The following is a 21,389-nucleotide window of genomic DNA, read 5'->3' as shown; positions in this document are numbered from 1 at the left end:
GAGTTGTCAGTCGATTTCTCTCAAATCCTGGAAAGGAACATTGGGCAGTAGTGAAATGAGTATTAAGATATCTAAGAGGTACTTCCAGGTTATGTTTATGTTTTGATAATGATGAACCTGTGTTAGAAGGGTACACAGATACATACATGACAGGTGATACTGGTTCCAGGAAGTCTACTTCGGGATTCTTGATGACATTTGCAGGATGAGCAGTCTCTTGGCAGTCTAAGTTACAGAAGTGTGTTGCTCTATCAACCACAGAAGCATAATACATAGCAATTACTGAGGCCTGTAAGGAAGCTTTATGGATGAAAAAGTTTCTACAGGAATTGGGCTTGAAACAGGAAGGATATATTGTTTACTATGACAATCAGAGCGCGATTCACCTCTCCAAGAATTCAACATACCATTATAGTTCCAAGCATATTGATGTGAGATATCACTGGATTCGTGATGTGCTTGAGTTGAAAGAATTACAATTGGAAAAGGTGCATACCAATGAGAATGATTCAGATATGTTGACAAAGTCTTTGCCTAAGAAGAAGCTTGAAGCATGTAGACAAAGAGCGGGCTTAGTATAGCCCACCATATGAGTTGGAATGGGAGAATTGTTGGGTCCAGCCGATATGTGATCTTGGACAATTGGATCTATTAGGCCCAAATCACTAATAAATGACAAAAGGGGTGAGTAACAAAATTAGAGAGTGCATCGTGTAGCGTACACATGTGTGCTGGTGTATGTGCAGTGTGGCGGCGTGCAAAGAAAAAGAGGAGAGAGAAAGTAAAGTTTTCGAGTTTTCTACTTGACGATCGGTGGTCAAACGTTGTCAATTTTAGCCCAAATTTTACGTGAAGAATTCTCGTAGCAAACTCTACAATCCTAACGGTGTTGATCTATATTTTACCCTCTCTAAGGTGCTTTTCTACTATATTTACTTTGTGAAACTTAGAATTCTCTTATAAGGAGATCCTGATGTAGATATGCTATTCTTGAGCCAAGATCTATGATCTTGATGTTATTGTAATCCTCTGATTATTCTAGAGAAGACCGATTGTAAACCTGTTATCATTACTATTGATAGTGGAAGTTTGAGGTGGACTACGGTCGCGTAGTTTTTCTCATATTGAGTTTTTCACGTTAAAAGATTTGGTCTCAGTAATTGATTATTTGCTCTATTATTTATACTGTGCTGGTTGATACACGGGAAAAGATTTGGATATCAAGTTGATATTTTGATGATGAACTTATTTTGATACACGAGAAAAGAATATTCCGTTTTAACATATTTTTTCTCAACAATGATTTATTATTTATTATCTATAATGTATATATTGCATAAAGTGGTAACATAGTCATATTATCATCATGTATTTATTGCAAGATAACATGAATAATTGGAATCCAAGAAGAATTCCATGATATGGGAACGGGAGACACGAAGGTTAATCTCAGATCAGGTGCCCTAAGACACAACACGATGGGATCTCTAAATGCCATTCTGCACTTAGAGAGAGATCCTCGTTTCACCAAACTAATCTAATCACCAACCCAATCTACCACTAAGTAGCTAATACGTCATCGTTCCGTGGCTCCGTTCTTGGAATGATCACCCTCTCTTCTCATGCAGCAGCAGATGAGAAGGTGGTGGTGATCAAGAAGAAGACTCGAGGTGAGAGAAGTCTCTCAGCAGGGGTTTAAGGGTCGTGGAAAGGGAAGGAAATAATTGTTCGCGGGCCCATCTTCTTTTGACTCCAATCAACCATCAACCAAAAGTGTTGTGGTGAGTTGATCCCGAAATCCACGCATGCCTTCTTTCCCCGTTGACCGGAGACATACGCAGCCCACGCCTTCGCCATAAAGATTGAAGGGGGAGGACAACATTGCAGCACGAGATCAACGCCCCATCCTCCCAAAAAGATGGCTGCTCCACCACGGCTTTGACTCGCTTCTTCACCCACCCAACCAAAAGGTGTGTGTGTGTGTGGTGTATATATATATATATATACACACACACACCTTCTGTTGATGATTCGAGTAGGAAGGGGGGTTTGGATTTGGTGATTGATGCCTTATCTATCCTTCTCTCTTTCCTTTTACTTTTGTTTATTTTTGTTGTAAAGGTCTTAATAGAGTGGATATGGACAGAGCAGTGATAGAGTTGAGAATCTATAACTCTATCACACGGATTAATTACGTGACAATGTTTGATGCATCCACTTTGATGCTCTACATTTGTATTTGATCCATGTGACATATAAATGGCACTTAGATGAACCTAATCATATAAATGTCATATAGATTCATTCATATCGTATATATCCCCATCAACTTATTTATCATATCATCATCAAAATAGGAAACAATACAATGGGTGAATAAACACTTTTGCAATGATCAATAATCTCTTCTCTCACCATAAAATGAGACTCTTCCTCGATCATTTTACATCTTTCTTTTTTACTCAATATTGATTTAGCTTGAGCATTAAACAAGTATCCATCGGATTTATTCTCAATATTTTTTCTATTATGCATTAGCTATTCTCACATCAATTATTGTCACTTATGATGGGTCTCCATGATGTTCATTTTTTACAGATATTTATTTCATAAAAAAACGATGACTACACACTGTGATATATCTTCAATCTTATTTGACATAACATGATTCTTCTTCTAATCGAATAGTAATAGTACCAATTCAACTACGATAATACTAATGATCAAATATTTTGACAAGCATGAAATTGTTTGTTTGTGATGTATACATCTACGAACCATCATAATTTAGATGTACACAATGTGTATAGGTCCGTGGAAGATACAATAATAATGTTACGAGTGAAAAGTTGGAGGCTGCGTGAGAATGGACTCTTATGTCATGTCATGGTCTCAGAATCTTCGGAAGATATGTAATGTTAGTCGGCAGAACACTTGTTCGACCTTTCATTGTCTGCTTCATAGATAAACATGTCATGCATCCCATAAATGCTAAACTTATTTCCTTATAAATCAAGCATATCTTAAACACTTCATCTGTACGATTGCATGCCCATATGGGTTTGATTTCATTTGTATGGTTTAGTGTGATTGTGGAGGCCATGGTAGGTTTTCTCCCACAAGCTTGAAATCAGGAGACCTCCTTTAGCAAGTGGGCGGCCACCACAAGTAGCCATCTAATCTATCAACAAATGACTTGGAAGGCACTCCCAACAAAAGATTAATTAATATCATCTATCAACAAATGATAAACGATAAGGGCGTGATTTGATACTCAGAAGCTTTTCATCAAGTAATTGAAGTCTTACGGATATAATATTTTGTATTACCTTTCGTATAATGTTTTGTTGAGGCTTCCACAAATTTGATGACATGAGTGTACATTAAATTGATGATTAGAAAGCATTGGTTGCTAACCAGTCCAAGAATTCCAAGGACGAGACAGACCACCTAATACTTGTCTTCCCACACACTGATCTCATTACAACTCAACAATAAAGTGAAGAGCAGTAATTTCATTAATCCGAAGACGTTTGTGATTCCAAATAATAAGAAGAAATGTTAATATTAATAACATGTCGACGTCTGCGGTCAACTCTCAAAGTCTTGCCACAGTAAGGACGAGATAAGAAGACAAAAGGAGTCCGCCGCGGTGTTCATACACGCAATCCGAGCCCATTCGGAAAGGAGAAGATTTGCTGTTCATTGGAGATGGCCATGTGATGAGATCCCGTGCCTATTTAATCCCTTCCCGGCGCTCTCCTCTCCACTGCCCACAGCCACTGCTTAGGCCTCTCTGTGAGCTCCCATTCGTCCACGACTCCATACCTTCGGGTAAAGAGGTCAGATAGAGAGAGAGAAAGAAGCCGACATGGTTGCCGAAGTCCCTGACCACTCCCACCGCGGAATGGTGGCCGCACCGGCGAAGCGCAAGAGCAAGAGGTTCGCCTTCGCCTGCGCCATGCTCGCCTCCATGACGTCCATTCTCTTGGGATATGGTAATCAGAATCCTACTCACCCCTGCTTTGTTTCTTACTAAGCCTTATAAATTCGATAAGCACATGTAATCCCTCGAGTAGGGAATTGAAGTCTCACAAGAACGATAAGACCTTTGACTCACTAATAGTGGGCATCGATAAGCATATTTAGTCTCATCTCGATTGAGACTTAGAGATCTTATAAATCTCACAGTCACCTTCTACCTTATAGACATAACGAGTAAAGAAATCAGAGTCTTCTTATAAGTCCCATCATCGTCTATTTTGTATCGACGATGATAAATAATGAATAATTAATATCAAAAACCATAATATCATAACATATGATGATTTATTAATATCAAAAATAAATTAAGAATAAGATTGATTTATAAGGATACAACACTATGCTATCGTTAATTTTTAGCTATTTTGACCATCTGAAGAGCTGATGACGATGATGATGATGTGGTGTTTTGTTTCTTGCATCCAAAGATATTGGAGTGATGAGTGGAGCGGCAATCTTTATAAAGGATGACCTCAAGATCAGTGACACGCAGGTGGAAATCCTCCTGGGGATCCTCAACCTTTACTCCCTCGTAGGCTCCTACGCCGCCGGTTTCACCTCCGACTGGATCGGCCGACGCTACACCATCGTCTTTGCCGCCGGCATCTTCTTCGTGGGTGCCCTTCTCATGGGCTTCGCGGTTAACTATGCCTTCCTCATGTTCGGACGCTTCGTCGCCGGCATCGGCGTCGGCTACGCCCTCATGATCGCCCCCGTGTACACAGCCGAGGTCGCCCCGGCCTCCTCCCGTGGCTTCCTCACCTCCTTCCCTGAGGTATTCATCAACTCCGGCATCCTTCTTGGCTACGTCTCCAACTACGGATTCGCCCGCCTTCGCGAGTCCCTCGGCTGGCGTCTCATGCTCGGCGTCGGCGCCATCCCGTCCGTGTTCCTCGCCCTCGGCGTCCTCGCAATGCCGGAGTCTCCGAGGTGGCTCGTCATGCAGGGCCGCCTCGGCGACGCCAGGCGGGTCCTCGACATGACCTCTGACACCCCGGAGGAGGCGCAGCTCCGCCTGGATGACATCAAGGCCGCCGCCGGCATCCCCGAGGGCTGCAACGACGACGTCGTGCCCGCGCCCAAGAAGAACCAGGGGGGGAGAGTGTGGAGGGAGCTGCTGCTCAGGCCGACGCCGGCGGTCCGGCGGGTGCTGCTCACCGCCGTCGGGATCCACTTCTTCCAGCAGGCCTCCGGCATCGACTCGGTGGTGCTCTACAGCCCCCGGGTGTTCCAGAAGGCCGGCATCCACGACAAGAACAAGCTGCTCGGCACCACGGTGGCGGTCGGCGTCACCAAGACTCTCTTCATCCTCGTGGCGACCTTCTTGCTGGACCGCATCGGGCGGCGGCCGCTGCTGCTTAGCAGCACCGGGGGGATGATCCTGTCACTGGCCGGGCTCGGCCTCGGGCTCACGCTCATCGACCACCACCCGGACGGGCAGCTCCGGTGGGCGGTCGGGCTGTGCATCGCGTCGATTCTGGCCTACGTCGCCTTCTTCTCGATCGGCCTGGGCCCGATCACCTGGGTCTACAGCTCGGAGATCCTTCCCCTGAGGCTACGGGCGCAGGGGGCGAGCATCGCGGTGGCCGTCAACCGGGTGACCAGCGGCGTGATCACCATGACCTTCATATCCCTCTACAAGGCCATCACCATCGGCGGCAGTTTCTTCCTCTACGGCGGGATCGCGGCGTTGGCGTGGGTGTTCTTCTTCGCGTGCTTGCCGGAGACGAGGGGGCGGACGCTCGAGGACATGGAGGACTTGTTTGGAACGAGGAATGACACGAAGGAAACGACGAACGGGGTGGAGATGGCGAACGCAAGTCAAGGCAACGAGAAAATATAATAAATGAAGGGGGTTTTCTGCCAAGAAAATTGAAGTTTAAGTACCAAAAAGCAATATATGAAATGTTGTGAGCTAAGATGAGAAATTTTTATTTGAAGTGGAAGAATTGGAGGGAGTCTACCAACCAAAGACTTCTGGGTTTGACGATGACAACATCGCCGGCCAAGTGTTCGAAAGTCAACGAAGTGGGTATGCAATCTAAGATGAGTTTTGACTTGCGAGTCCAAAATAATGGAACAAGACAAAGAAGGATACATCTAATCATGGATCACAAGATAAGAAAACAAAAGAAACAGTGGTCACCAATGAATGGAGCAAACAAAGGAAAGATTGGTGAAACAAAGTTCATCGATGAAGGGCAACCCAATCTTTATTTTGGCATCAAACATTTGAAGACATCTCATGGACCCATTACCAAATTTCCTGCAGTCGTGTAATACAAATTAGATGAAGGATCTATGGGAGTTGCCTTAAATGTAAATCCCTCACCCTCATCTTCTCCAGACTCATAAATTCTGGTGGTGTGCGAACTTCCATTGAGGGAAGACAATGGGGTCGTTTGGATCACCAGCTTGCCACAATCCATGGATTGTGGTTGATAGTGCTGTAACTGTTCGATTTCTAAAGGCTGCTGCTGCTCATTTGAGATGTTACTTTGGCAGGGGATGATGCCAACACCAAGATCAAGGCTGACTGTGTCACTCTCCTCTATTTGTGTGAATGGGTGGGGAAAGGTTCTGGTGCTGGTGCCGCAATTCCTCATCATACCACCGAGAGCTGCTGTACTGTGGCTACTCAGAGAACTTTCACCAGTTGTGATCATTTCATGGCTAATTGTTTTTGCAGCAGGGACATCATGATTGTGCTTTCCTTCATAGGTCGTGATCACTGCCTTTGGATCATGTGATGCCCTCTCAACGTGCTTCCTAACAGGGCAACCAGAATTTGTGCACTTGTAGTAACTCCTGCAAGTCAATCAGGAAGAGTTAAAGATGTGTTTTTTCCCCTAAGTATCTCTTTTTGATATACCAAGACATACTATACTGCATCGGTCCAATGATTTCGGTAAGGGTATCAATGCTAGTATCTATAGCCTTGATCACAACCATGGTATCCTAAGCATGTCTCAATAAAGTAAAATAGCAAAATTTAGGTCTATCTGTTAAGAGGAATTATTGTTTCGTAAAATTTTTACACCAAAACTATCAAAATCTCAGTTTTCATGTGCAATCATCAGGGACTAGATAAAAAGGACATCAGAAGAAGATTGAACAAAAGTATTAAAGAAAAAGAAAACAAGAAACTTAGCACATACCAATGTAGCACAACCATAATACCACAGTTTTCCAGTCAGAAGACTGTTAAATTCTAGAAACTTTACCTGTTGTCAAATGGTGACTATCCCTGGAAACAAATATAATAATTTCTAAAAAGTGCAAGTCATAGCCATCTCCAAAGTTTCCTCCTGAACGTGCACCATACTTTTTTCTTTTATACTTTTAACTATTTGCTAAAAGGTCACAAGCAACATAGAACAAGTGTAGGCAAGACAAGAAGCAATCATCAGTCAATACGAAACATAATTTAACCATAGAAGATGAAAATTACCTTGGGTTAGGATTTCCTTTCACCACTTTCTGCCCATATTTTCGCCAACGATACCCATCATCCAAGATATCAACTTCGCTCACAGTTTGCACTACAACACGTGGCTCGCGGTTCATTTTGCCAATTGAAGCAGATTCAATGTTAGCATTTTCCATCTTCCTGCTTAGAGATATTGCAAAAATCAAGCAGTTAGATCATGTGATTGTCTTTTACATGTGAACCTTGGACTTTAACAATAAGAGAGACAACCTGCGCTTAGACTCCGGATCACCATCTCCAACAAACTCATTGCAGTTATTGGATTGCCCACCACCAATTTCAACATCATTTTCACTGACCAAGGCAGGAGACAACTCGGTCGTACCATTAGGATCAACCTGATGAGTAATGTGGAATGGCACATTTGCTGATTTATCTGGAAATTCATGCTCCACGATGAGAGAAGTGTAAGTGAAAAATTGATGAAAAGGATACAGTATCCGCTCATGAAAATCCCCTACCTTCAGCACCCATCAAAGAAGAAAATTCGGCAGGTTTTTCCTCTTCTTGGCTGGAGAGAACTGCCCCAATTGCAGAGCGACGATTAGGCTGGGGCTTAGGGTGATCATGCCGACCTTTATAGATGATTTCAGTGATCTGTCCATCTTGAGAACGTTCTATTTGCTTCTTCATTTGGCAATGAGGATGTGTGCATTTGTAGTAGCTCCGAGGATATTCACTACCTTTGACATGCTTCTGCCCATATTTTCTCCAGTTATAACCATCTTCTGCAGATCTTTCAAGTATACTTGACGGAGTAGGTTCACTGGGATCTGACTGTAACATCTGCGTACTTTGCTCTAAACTTTTTGCCTGTTGTAACTCACCAGAACCTGCTTCAGATGGTAGGCTAGCTGTCACATTGGACATTTCAGTAACTGAATTTGGAGCTGAAGCCAACAGAGTTGGTTCATTTTTGGAGGTACCTCTGCACTGACCTTGAGATTGACTTGGAATCTGCATAGAAGGCATGTTCTCTTCTTGGATCAAGCCTACAGATCCCTACAACAAAGAACATGGTATATAACAAGCATTACAACAAGTGGTCATTTGCATTGAAAATAGCATATCCTTTTGATGAAAGAAAAGTAGAATGCAACTCCAAAATGTCAAAAAACATTGGTCTATGACATATTATGATGCAGTAAAATTAGGCAGCAGAAATTAGTCAGTTGCATCAATTATGTGTACAACTGCAGCATACATGCAGCAAAACTGTGAGCTCTTACAACTGAGCATAGCTGCAGAGGTCCACCACTAATTCTCAAGTGCCCCTGTCGTTGTTAATATATTCACAAAAAAGCTTAACAGTTGACTTGAATAGCAAGGAGAAGCATTCTGAGCATATTATTCACTTTGTCGCTGTCATGCTTTTTTTTCACATCATATTGGAAAATCTACAATCCATTCCAAGGTGTAACATTAAATTTCAGAGTCAAATAGTAAACTGTAATTATCAAGGCTGTCAAACTATTTGGAAAAGAATTTGAAAACTTGAGCAAGTGTGAATATTGGCATCTAGAGACCTTAAAGCAAAAGAAAAGAGAAATATGGACCAGAATCCTCTAATAGATCAAAAACCAACCAGATTATCCAAGGTACTTGGGCAAAGCCATGTGATTTACTTGGAAAAAAAATAAACATATTAAACTAGAACAATCATTATGAAATACCCTCTCATGAATCTACTCTTTCCATAATTGAAGTACCCAACTCCCATATTATATTCATTTATTATATGGATTCTCAGACTGGTTATCAGTATATGTCTAATAGAATGTTTGTTGAGGATTTAATTTTTAACCTAATAATAAATGGATTGGCCATGTCTAGTGTATTACCAAACTAAATCGACATAGTTGTGTTATACGGTGATGCACATAACTAATTGGGCTAGTCAATGAAAGACTTAGAAAGGTGTAAGTATCTTTCTCATTGAAACTTCAGCAGTCCTATTTTCTAGTAGTGAGTTACTTGAAGAAAGGTGCTTAGTTGGTGCGATAGAGGATGCATATCAGTGTTTTGTGGCAAAATAAAAGCATTTTTCTAGTTGCTATGCTATGTGGCTCTTATTCTCTTCTATCTTATTCTTCTAATTTGCATACTCTTAGTGTTCCTGAACTACTGTTTATTCTCACTGTATTTCTGTATAATTAAGCTGAGCAGATCAGACCATCTGTTGTCTGTCATTTTATTACCAACAGATCAGCTGAAATTTGGTTGTCATTCAACGCCTTTTCATTTTCTTGGTGGACTTTGTGAAACAAGTTCATATTGTTATCTCTCTCACACAGGAAATCACACTTCACAGAAAGTTATTAGCACAAGGCAAAAAGAGGGGATTTTTTCTCAAGAAAAATGCACACTAATGCTTTATCTAAGTTACCGAAAAAAAGAATGGAAATTACCGAAGGTTTTAATGAGGATAAGTCAGGATTATAAGATGCTCTGCCATGGGGTTTGAACTCAAAATCTCCAGAATTCCCTCCATCATATGCATTGACATCTGAAGTATCCCTTGTAGAAGATGATACCTCAATACAAACAGTTTTATCCATGATAGAGCACATATTGAAGGTTCCGGTAGTTGGAGAAGGCTCAGCCTGCAAAAAAAGCATATCAGAATATAAATAACAATTTCGACTTCCTAGTTCTGCGGTTGAGATTTAAGTATATTAATCTATTACAAGAAATGTAAAAGATACAAGCTTCTCGAACAGCATAGATGACCGTCCCAGCAACCCAAGTTATCGAGGGATGAATGATCAGGATCACTGTCACAACTTGTCTTTGATTTGATATAACATGGACTTTTATTCCAAAACTACTATAAAACAAAGTAAAATTATTCACCAAAGAAACACGATTGAGATGCTAGGAACCAAATGTTTTAACTTCTCTAGGGTTTTAAGAATTTGAAGCAAACAAAGACAGACAGGCCTTTGGAAGATATATAGGAATGGAAGTGACAGTAATACCATAGTGCCGGTCGTGGACACTCGGATTGAAACTCAGCCTAGAGCTTTTTCTCATATATAAGGCAGTCAACACAGCATTTAAGATGGATAAAGAATTGCGTACAGATTAAAGCCAGCTGAAGGAAGCACTGAGAATTACAAATGTAATAGTTACGAATACCTCCGTTTTTATGTAATTTTAGACATATACTTTCTTTTGCTCATAAAAAAAAAAAAAACTAAATCTACATCAATAAATCACCATGAAGTAGACAATACCATTATTTGACACTGAAGCAAGACAATTGCTACTCAACAGAGTGCGCATAAGAGGAACGGACATTTTACTGGCTTCCTTAACCAAATTTCTAATATATATGCTCTTAAATGCCATCGGCCTTTTGAATCCGCCCTCACATCACAGCGTAAAGACCTCATGAAACTAAAAATCAATTTGTAACAGATTCTACCCACTAAAACCCCATGAGAATAAGTACATGAATTACCGCTATCCAACCAATTTTTTAAACTAGAGTTCTCTCAAGAGTTGCACATATATTTTGATGTTTCAAAGATGAACAAGAATGAACATATGGAAAAGCTCACACAACAAAGCAGAAACAGCTGAGAACCCACAAAAAGATGGGTTTTGGAACCACAAGTCCGTCGGAACAAGGACGATCTGGAGGCTTTTAAGAGTAGGAGAGGTTCCCAATCGAACTCACACCAAAGCGTGCGTTTAATACGATTTCACAAAACATATACCGGAATAAAGGTAAGGAAACAGAATGGAATGAAGTGAGAATAAGAATCTATTTAAAGACCAAAGATAATGCGATTCCACCAACTTTGCTTTCTCAATCCAATGCTAAAAAGTAGCAGGCCTCTTAAATAAAGAAGAACACGGTGTAGATTTCATGAACTATCTACAGATCGAGTTAACAGTGCACATCAACTCAGCTGACAAAGCCAATAAAGGCATCGAATGCACACACCGAAGACATCCTAAAAGGAAAAGATTCTGATGTCACTCCTCTGTATTACTCTAGTCATCCATGAGTGGAGAATATTTACCTGATTGACATGAAATTTTCTTTTATGTACACTTTATAAACAAAAAAATCCATATCAAAAAGGAAAAGAAAGGTTTCTCCTTGCCAACCAGAAGCTCACGTCCTGGGAGATTCGCTGGCAAAGGGATTTCATTTCGCACCAAGCAAAGACACCGTCAACAAATACTCGACATTCGAACAATAAATGCAGGAAAAAATCGATGAAGCAAAGCAAGAAATAGAGGAGAAAGATAAAGTGAGCATGTGAAGAGATCGCGCACCTTCATGTTGGTGAGGAGGACAGGAGATTCGAGCAGCGCCGAGGGACTGAACCCGGGGGGTATCGTGAGGCACGGCGCCCGCGCGATCGGGAGCCGAGCTGGCGACATCGACTTGTACCTGGCCCCGTTCGCTCCGGCGAGCGGAGAAGCCCCAGGATCCGGCCTCCCCTCCTTCCCATCCCCGGATCCCTCGAATCGCAGCTCCGGCGCCGGAGGACGGCTCTCCGCAGCTCCGCAGCCGAGATCTCCCGCCGCCGACTCGGGATTCCCCTCCATTTCTGGATCCAACCGGAAGTGAGGAGGTAGGGGAGAGTGACAGTGGGGAAGACGGAGAGAACCGAAGGGCGCGGACAGGTCGGGGGATTTAGGCAATGACGGGAGGGGCAATTTGGGAAACACAGTGCTTGTCAGCGACAATCGCTCTGCGACGCGGTTGACTTGAAAGGCCCCATTAATTGAAGGGGATTTCTAACTGACATAACTACCCCTACCTACGACTTGAAATATCGAGATGCCCCTCGCGATTCAGGCGAACGAGACACCGGTTGAATTGACTGTTATGCCCCCTGTTCGTTCCCCATGTTAAGAGCATGAGAGATTCACGTGATCCGAGTTTTCCCTCACAGAAGCGAATGATTAGTGATCAAAACTTGTGATTAAGAAATCATTGAGGGGGAGAGTAAATGAGGTAGAAAAGTGGGTACGAAAGCTGTGGGTACAGTTTGTGGTGTCAGTAAGCCGTAGCTGTGGGAAGATGCATTAATATATATCTTTTTACATATATTTTCATGATTACTAATAATATTTGAATTTGATTTTCATTTATTTTACTAATTAAAATAATAACCATCATAGATATCGTTCATTATTAATGAAATCGTAAAAGTTCATTTATGTTGCATATGATAAAGAATGAAAAATAATTAATTTTGTCACATTATTTTTTCTTCATAACAACATGACAGCATAATATCATTATTATTATTACTATTATTATTATTATTATTATTATTATTATTATTATTATTATTATTATTATATCACAACAACAACATCTTTTTCTAAAGAAAAAAAAAGAAGCATTAGTAAATCTAAAAATAAAAATCAGTAAATGAATGATCGAATTGCGTTACAATGAATGAATGCATGGAGTCTAAAATATGAGCAATTTGAGTTTAAGAAAAGCATGGAATGATTCTTGAATCGAGGAGCTCATGTGAGTAGGTGGTACATTACCCAACCCACAGTTTGTCTCATTCGATCCTTTTGATGCATCAAATACACCTAACGTTTACTAATCAATCATACGTTCACCATGCTACTATTTAGTTCATGAATCATACATCTCCTTCACGAGTGAACCTATGAAGTTGTCGATCGAGTGAATTGTTGGCTACTAATCAATCGTTCGTGGTTGTGACATCAGCTTAAACTATTCCGAGGTTAAGTGCAGCATATTTTAGTACGACGTGGGGTTCGTCCACAGGCGAGCAATCAGAAGTTGTGGGCTTTGATTTCTTAGGTAATAATGATGGCAGGACGTACCATTTTATTCTGATGGAGAAACCCAAGGGAGGTATTGCGGCTGTGGTGGGGCTCATCGGTTTCTTCCAAGTCTTCTTCCAAAGTGACATTGGTGAGCATATTATAATACGTAGTGAATTAAACGTGAGAGGAGGACATGGTCAATGATTGTCCGATCTTTCTTTTTTCCATTGACATTCATCGAAAGAAAAAATAATAATTAAAGTTAATCATTGCTAACTATGACTATTAGTATATTTTTATATGTATATTGGCAATGACAAACTATGTAGTAATAAGTAGGATTGTTCCCTCGCGTCTTGAGAGGCCATAATTTGCATGTACGATTTATTTATTTTTAATATTAAAAAAAAGGATAAATAACGATGATGATCTTATTATGATTTTGCTCTCAGTAGTAGTAAGTGCGTTAGTTGGTACATTAGAATTAGTTGTGAATTGAAATCTCACGATTACCATCAAGGAGACATAATACGAATGTAATCTCCCACACATCAGGCTTACGTCAACATGTTACTATCACTTGATTGTTGGGTCCAACAGGCGGGTTTGGACTGATTGATTTCGACATTGAGTCCAAATCTAATTATTTTTTTAAAAAAAAGGTGAAGACATGCATGAGAGAGGAGCGTGCGAACGATGGAAACTGTGACTACTTAGAAAAAGAGAGAAGAGGAGAGAAAGTTAGGTTTTGAGATTTTTATGATTAAATTTTATTGGTTTTAATTCAAATTTTATATAATTTTTTTTTAATAAGCTTTATAATCTTAATGGTGTCGATCTGTAATTTATTATAGATATTTTTCTGCTATATTTGTTTAGTGAGGCTTAAAATTTTTCTTTTATGGGTGATGATTATATGTTATTGTTGGGTTAAGATGTATTATTATGATCATTTAGTTATCCTGGAGAAAACTTATTGCAAATCAGTTATTATTATTGGTGATAATAGAAGTTTGAGGTGGATTATCCCGTGATTTTTTTCGCATTGGATCTTCCACATAAAAAAATTTTATATCTCATTTTGTGATTGATTCATTGTTATACTATTTATGTTACACTAGTTAATATTTATTTTTGGTAACAAGTTGGTATTTTGATGAAGAACCAATTTTAATACACGAAGAAGGAAAAAAATTATTCCCTTATAATAGTTTTTCCCAACAAGTGGTATCAGAGTATCGGGTTATTTGGTGCTAATTGATATGAATAAACTGAACTCATCAAATTATTTCACTTGGAGACATATGATGAAAAATTTGCTCTATTGTAAAGATTTATATAAATCTATCAAAATTAAAAAAACTCTCTATTATGGAAGATGAGGAATGAGAGGTTCAACATAGAAAAGTTATTACCTATATTAGAAGATAGATGAATATAAATTTGCATGAGCATATTTCTGATGAAACCAAAACTGATGTTGTTTGACAAATATTAGAAAATCTCTTTGCGAAAAAGACAATGGAAAATAAAATTTCTCCTCTCACAAGGCTTATCGATTTAAAGTATAAAGATTATGGTAATATTATTAAGCATATAAGTTTATTTTAGAATCTTGCAAACAAGCTGATTGCTATGAAAATAAATGTAGATGATGAGATGCAAGGATTGTTATTTATTAGCTCTGTATCGAAAAGTTAAGAAACATATCTAGTGATAATTTGAAACTTTACGCTAGAGTAGACTTTAATCATAAATATAGTTAAAGATATTTTGCTAAATGAAGATACCAAAAGGGAAGAATAAGAAAAATCTTCTTATGATATATTTGTTATTGAAAAACAAGAAAGACATAGAAGAAGTCACGATAGAAATCCACATGATTATAAAAGAAGTTCCAAGTCTAAAAGAAATATAAGTGTTTCCAAGCCGAGTCACATGAAGAAAGAGTGTAGGTTTTGGAAGTGAGAACAAACTGAAAGGAAGAAAAATAAGAAAGAGACCAATACGGTTATTGCTGAATGTGATATCATTATTATTTATGATAACGGATGTGTTAGTCTTGTAGCTCATAATGATAACTAGGTAATTGACTATGGTACTTCATTTCATATTACTTCTCATGGTAATTTCTTTAGATCTTACACTATCGGTAATTTTGACAATGTTAAAATGAGAAACAATAGTACATCTAAGATTATGAGTAATAGAGATATTTGCTTTGAGACCGATATTAAGAATAAATTGATAGTCAAAAATGTTAGAAATATTTCAGATATTCACCTTTACTTAATATCTATAAGCAAACTTGAAGATGAGAGATTTACATACTATTTAGTGAAAGTAAATGAAATCTCACTAAAGGTTATCTAATTATAGCGAGAGAAAAGAAGCTAAACTCATTTTATGTCATGGAAGCTAAGATATACGAAGAAGAGATTAATACAATTTAAAAGGGTAAAAGCATATATCTTTGGCATCAGAGGTTTGGTCATATCAATGAGAAAGAATTTCAAACTCTTGCTAGAAAGTTGTTTTTACTAGAGTTACAAGGTACATATCTTAAATTTTGTGATTATTGCTTAGTTGGAAAAACACATAGAATTACCTTTCATATATATTCATTATCTAGAAGATCAAATGTTATTGATTTGATTCACATCGATGTCTATACTATGTAAACTAAAACTCTCGAATGTGCTCTTTATTTTGTTACTTTTATTGATGACCATTCTAAAAAAAATTTAGGCTTTTATTTTGAAATCTAAAGATCGGGTACTTGATGTTTTTAAAGAGTTTCATATCAGTATTGAAAAAGAAACTGACAGAAAGCTAAAGTGTATTTGAGTAGATAATAGTGGCGAGTATAAGGGTTATTTTGAGAATTATTATAGGTTATATGGTATCAGGTTTGAGAAAATAGTTCCTAAAACTCTTCAGCAAAATAGTGTAGCAGAAAGGATGAATAAAACTATTGAAGAAATGATTAGGTGTGTGATTTCTCATGCCAAGTTACCTAAGTCATTTTGAGGGGAGGCTATGAAAACTACAATTGATCTAATAAATCTTTTTCCATCAGTTCCTCTGAAAGGTGATGTTTCAAAGAGAGTGTGGAAAGGAAAATACATATCTTATGATCACTTGAGAGTCTTTGGGTATAAAGCATTTGTTTATATTATCAAAGATGATATGTCCAAGCTTGATAATAAGGCAAAAGTATATATTTTCTTGGGGTATAGTTATGAAGAGTTTGGGTACAGATTATGAGATCCAATAAATAAGATTAATAGAAACAAAGATGTTGTGTTTCTTGAAGACCAATTGTTTGATGATGATGACAATGTTAAGAAGCCAAAAACCTCTATTTATATTCCTTAGAGTTTGGTCAAATCCCTCCGCCTATAATTCATAATGATCATAGGAGAGATGAACAAGAATATCAGTGATTATGCTTCTACAATTGATAATGTTGAACCAACTGAATAATTTAAATAAGCACCTCCATTACCAATTGAGATTCCATTAAGAAGATGTTGGGAAAATCTTTGGGGTGACATCACATGCGCAGCGGAAGAATAAGAAAACAAAATCCCCGATTCCCAAAGAGATGTTCGTCGTCGTGCGAAGATTTATGTGCAAAATCCGCGAAACTAAAAAACTACGTATATAATAGATTGTGTTACCTAAGGAGATCGTATATCCCTATTTCTTTGCAGATCATTAGGAGAGGGTGAAAGAGGTCAAGCGTCCTCCTCTCTAGCGGTGATCCACACAGCAGGGCTGCGACGACGCTCCTCAAAGCTCCATGCCTGCTCTGAGGTGGAGAGGGGAAGGAGAATAGGAGAGGCAAGCAAAGGCTCTAGCCTATGAGGCTCTGAATCCCTCCTATTTATAGAGGTCCCTTATCAAACCCTAATGGATCCTCGCCTAATGGGTATTGAATCTGCATCCAATAACCCAAGCCTTTTAGATTAGTAGATCTATATCCAATAATCTCTCATGGGCTCTTATTGGATCTCGTCCATGGGATCCAATAATTCAGGGGCTTATTGAATATCCAATAAGACAAGGGATCCGTCGGATATCTCATATTCGAACCTCTACTCATCGCAATGCCTACCATATGTGTGTGACCCTCTAGGCCCAATATCGAACTGGCCGTGAGTCATACCTGTTAGAACTCCTTCTAACTCAGTGAATTATTATCTCTGTAATAATTCACTTGACTCATCGACTACGGACGTACTAGGCCACTACGTCATAGTCCCGAGACGATACAAGAGAATCCAATCTATTGGACATATCTGTCCTCAGTTACCGTGTACCTATAGTCCCTCATCCATCTAATATCCTAGAGACCGTATATCTAGCATGGTACTGTCAAACCCATACGGTTTCTACTCGAGTCTCGCTCTAATCGGATTCTCCCGGAGAACTCTTTTTGTCTCAACCCGAATGACCCTAGCCAAGGATTTGTCTGAGCAAGATCACATGAGATGTTCCTCTCATGATGCCGAGAGTGGATGATCCTCTATTGACACTCAATAGCCCACGTAAGGTCGACTACCACTCCCAATGACCAGTTGTACTAGATCTGGGACAACCAAACTTATAAGTCTGGTATCAAAGAGTGGAGCACTCATATAGGACATCCTTGGTGTCTCAAGTCTAAGGACCAGATATACCACTAGGACTACGGAATCACTGTTTGACAATAAGGCATTATCAACCATCTAGCATTCCGTAAGTGGATCAATCAGTGAACTCATTCTCCAATGAGCACCTGTACTATATCCCTAGTGTCCCTACACGAGCAGCTATGAGACCTGCTGCATCCATCATATGGACGGGTATACAGCACATCAGTCTGTCCGATTATCACGATGTCCCTCTCGAGTAACCTATGATCAGGATTATTTAGAATATGTGTTTAAAGGTGAATCGATCTCATTTTCGTGATCTCATCACGATCCGATTCCTATTGCACAAATCCAAGGACATTACAATATATATATATATATATATATATATATATATATATATATATATATATATATATATATATATATATATATATATATATATATATATATATATATATATATAAAGTGATATATGCCAAAATATAATAAGCAACAAAGATTCTGTATCAAGTTACACGTGTCATCTCTCACGTGATTGGCTTGCTGGGCGCCTATGACTAGCATAAGACCCATAAGAAAGCGACAACCATCTACAAGATATCTTCTACATGAGTATATTATGCTTACTGATAGAGGAGAGCTAGATATTTACTAAGAGGCTTTTCTATATAAGCACAAGAATGATTGGGTTAAAGCCATATAAGAAAAGATAAGATCTTTGTTTAAGAATCACACATATTACTTGGTAAAGTTATTTAAAGGGAAAAAAACTCTCAAGAATAAATAAGTTTATAAATTGAAGATCGAAAATAATAACTCACAACAAAGATGCATGGCACGATTAATTATGAAAGGATTTAATTAGAAGAAAGGTATTGACTTTGAAGAAATATTTTTTTCTGTGATGAAAGTATCCTCTATCCGAGTTGTTCTTAGTTTGATTGCCCGCTTGAACTTAGAATTTGAGTAAGTTGATGTGAAAACTATATTTCTTTATAGTAACTTAGAAGAAGAAATTTACATTGAGCAACCAAAATGTTTCAAAGTCAAAAAAAAAAAAAATCTAGTGTGTAAGCTTAAAAAAAAACTTATATGGACTCAAACAAGCATTCAAATAGTGGTATAAGAAGTTTGATTCCTTTATGATGAGCCAAAGAAAAAATAGAACCACATCTGATCATTATGTGTTTACAAGGAAGTTTTTAGATGATGATTTTATTATTCTCCTACTATATATTGATGATATGTTGATTGTTAATCATGATGCTAGTAAAATTGAGAAGCTTAAAAGAGATCTAAGTAATTTTTTATCATGAAAGACTCAGTATCGACAAAACAAATACTTGATATAGAGATTCTTCGTGATAGAAATAATGGAAAGATTTTACGATCTCAAGCTATTTATATTGAAAAAGTTCTTGAAAGATTTAATATGAGCAAAGCTAAAACAATTTGTTTTCCACTTGTAGGTTATTTCAAGCTTAGTTCGAAATAATATCTTACAAGTAAGAAAGAAAAAGAAGATATGTTCAAAGTACCTTACTCATCTGCGATAAACAGTTTGATGTATGCTATGGTTTGTCCTAAGTCAAATATAGCTCATGCAGTTGGAGTTGTCAATCGATTTCTCTCTAATCTTGGTAAGATACATTTGACAATAGTAAAATAAATATTAAAATATCTAAGAGGTACTTCCAAGTTGTATTTATATTTTAGAAGTGGTGAACCTGTATTAGAGGGATACACAAATACAGACATAGCAGGTGATATTGATTCCAAGAAGTCCACTTTAGAGTTCTTAATGACATTTATAGGGGGAGCAATCTCTTAACAGTATAAGTTATATAATTGCATTACTCTATCAACCACAAAAATAGAATACATAATAATTATTGAAGCCTATAAGGAAGCTTTGTGGGTGAAAAAGTTTCTACAAGAATTAGGTTTAAAACAGGAAGGATATATTATTTACTATGATGGTTAGTGTCATTCACCTCTCCAAGAATTCAATATATTATTCTAAATCAAATATATTTATATAAGATTTTACTGGATTCATGATGTGCTTGAGATGAAATAATTACACTTAGAAAATGTGCATACCAATGAAAATGAATTAGGCATGTTATCCAAATATTTATCTAAGGAGAAACTTGAAGTAGGTAGACGAAGAGCGGGCTTAATACTGCTCATATGAGCTGGAGAGGGAGAATTATTGAGTCTAACCCATAGGTGGGCTCAGATTATTGATTTGGGTATTGAGCCTAAATCTAATTTATTAAAAAAAAGAAAAATGAAAACATGCGTGAGAGAGAGACATGCTGAAAACTATAGTGAAGCAGAAAAAGAACAAAGAGAGAAAGTTAGATTTTGAGACTTTTTGTTTGACGATCAAATGGCTAAACTTCGTTAGTTTTAGCCTAAATTTTATGTGAAGTATTATTACAACAAGCTCTACAATCCTAACGGTGTCGATATACAGTTTATCATCTCTAAGATTTTTTTCTATTTTACCCACTTGGTGAGATATAAAATTTTTCTTTTATGAAATCCATTTATGGTGATGATGATATGTTATTGTAGCCAAGATATATCTATTTTTGATGTTATTATGATCATTTAGTTATTTTGGAGAAGATTTATTATAAACCTATTATTATTATTGGTGATAATGAAAGTTTGAAGTGAACTACGGTTTCATAATTTTTTTCGCATTAGGTTTTTCATATAAAAAAATTTGATGTCTCACTTTATGATTGATTTATTGTTCTATTATTTATACTGGTTAATATTTACTTTTGGTAACACGTTAGTATTTTGATGAAGAACCAATTTTAATATATAAAGAGAAAAAAAAAATTATTCAACTATAATAATTTTTCCTATTGACTAATACATAAAGAGAAACTCATCTTTACTAGATTATAATATAGAGGATGTTAAATAAGATCGATCACTCAATATTGATAAAATAATTAACTTAGTAAATTATTACTTTGTAACCCTCCAATTTGATATATGATCGCTATTAATGTTGAATTAATTCTTAATAACCACCTTGGCTTTGTACTAACATTATTATAAGCTTTTTCAAAATATAACACTTCAATTTAATCCCACATCATAAGGAAATAAAAATAAAAATTTATTTATGTCTGATAGATTTATTATTTAAAATTTAATTTTAAACATATTAATTCAGTCACCAAAAAATTGATAAATTAATTATTCTATCAGGTTAAATCTAATTCTAAGTCTTTACTGAATAATAAGGCGTCTGTTGTACCAGACTCTGAGTTAATCGAAGTTTTATCTCCTTTGAAATATATATATATATATATATATATATATATATATATATATATATATATATATATATATATATATATATATATATATATATATATATATATATATATAAGAGGAGAGAGAGG

General features: G+C 37.5%; 2 protein-coding genes across 6 annotated transcripts; one reads left to right on the top strand and one right to left on the bottom strand.

Annotated features, from left to right (window-relative positions):
- The first annotated feature begins 3,763 nt into the window (after positions 1-3,763).
- Positions 3,764-6,058, top strand: LOC135636937 (polyol transporter 5-like). The gene is made up of 2 exons (XM_065149163.1): positions 3,764-3,998; positions 4,473-6,058. Exons 1-2 carry the CDS (start codon positions 3,872-3,874, stop codon positions 5,885-5,887), a joined length of 1,542 nt encoding a protein of 513 aa, XP_065005235.1. The 5' UTR covers positions 3,764-3,871; the 3' UTR covers positions 5,888-6,058.
- A 173-nt stretch (positions 6,059-6,231) lies between these two features.
- On the bottom strand, positions 6,232-12,155 carry LOC135636936 (WRKY transcription factor SUSIBA2-like). 5 transcript variants are annotated; one of them, XM_065149159.1, is made up of 7 exons: positions 11,825-12,155; positions 9,943-10,137; positions 8,461-8,536; positions 7,996-8,388; positions 7,745-7,910; positions 7,496-7,654; positions 6,232-6,852 (listed from the first exon to the last, which is right to left on the bottom strand). In XM_065149159.1, exons 1-7 carry the CDS (start codon positions 12,098-12,100, stop codon positions 6,288-6,290), a joined length of 1,830 nt encoding a protein of 609 aa, XP_065005231.1. In that variant the 5' UTR covers positions 12,101-12,155; the 3' UTR covers positions 6,232-6,287. The 5 variants fall into 5 exon arrangements, with proteins under 5 accessions (XP_065005231.1, XP_065005233.1, XP_065005232.1 ...); XM_065149161.1 differs by having other exon boundaries at positions 7,996-8,367; XM_065149160.1 differs by having other exon boundaries at positions 8,473-8,536.
- Positions 12,156-21,389: the final 9,234 nt, after the last annotated feature.

This window comes from Musa acuminata, chromosome BXJ3-4 (assembly GCF_036884655.1).
Source record: "Musa acuminata AAA Group cultivar baxijiao chromosome BXJ3-4, Cavendish_Baxijiao_AAA, whole genome shotgun sequence".
In the NCBI taxonomy this organism is placed as follows: Eukaryota; Viridiplantae; Streptophyta; class Magnoliopsida; order Zingiberales; family Musaceae; genus Musa; species Musa acuminata.
Note: the sequence above shows the minus strand (reverse complement) of the source record. Positions and strands in the feature narration are given on the sequence as shown.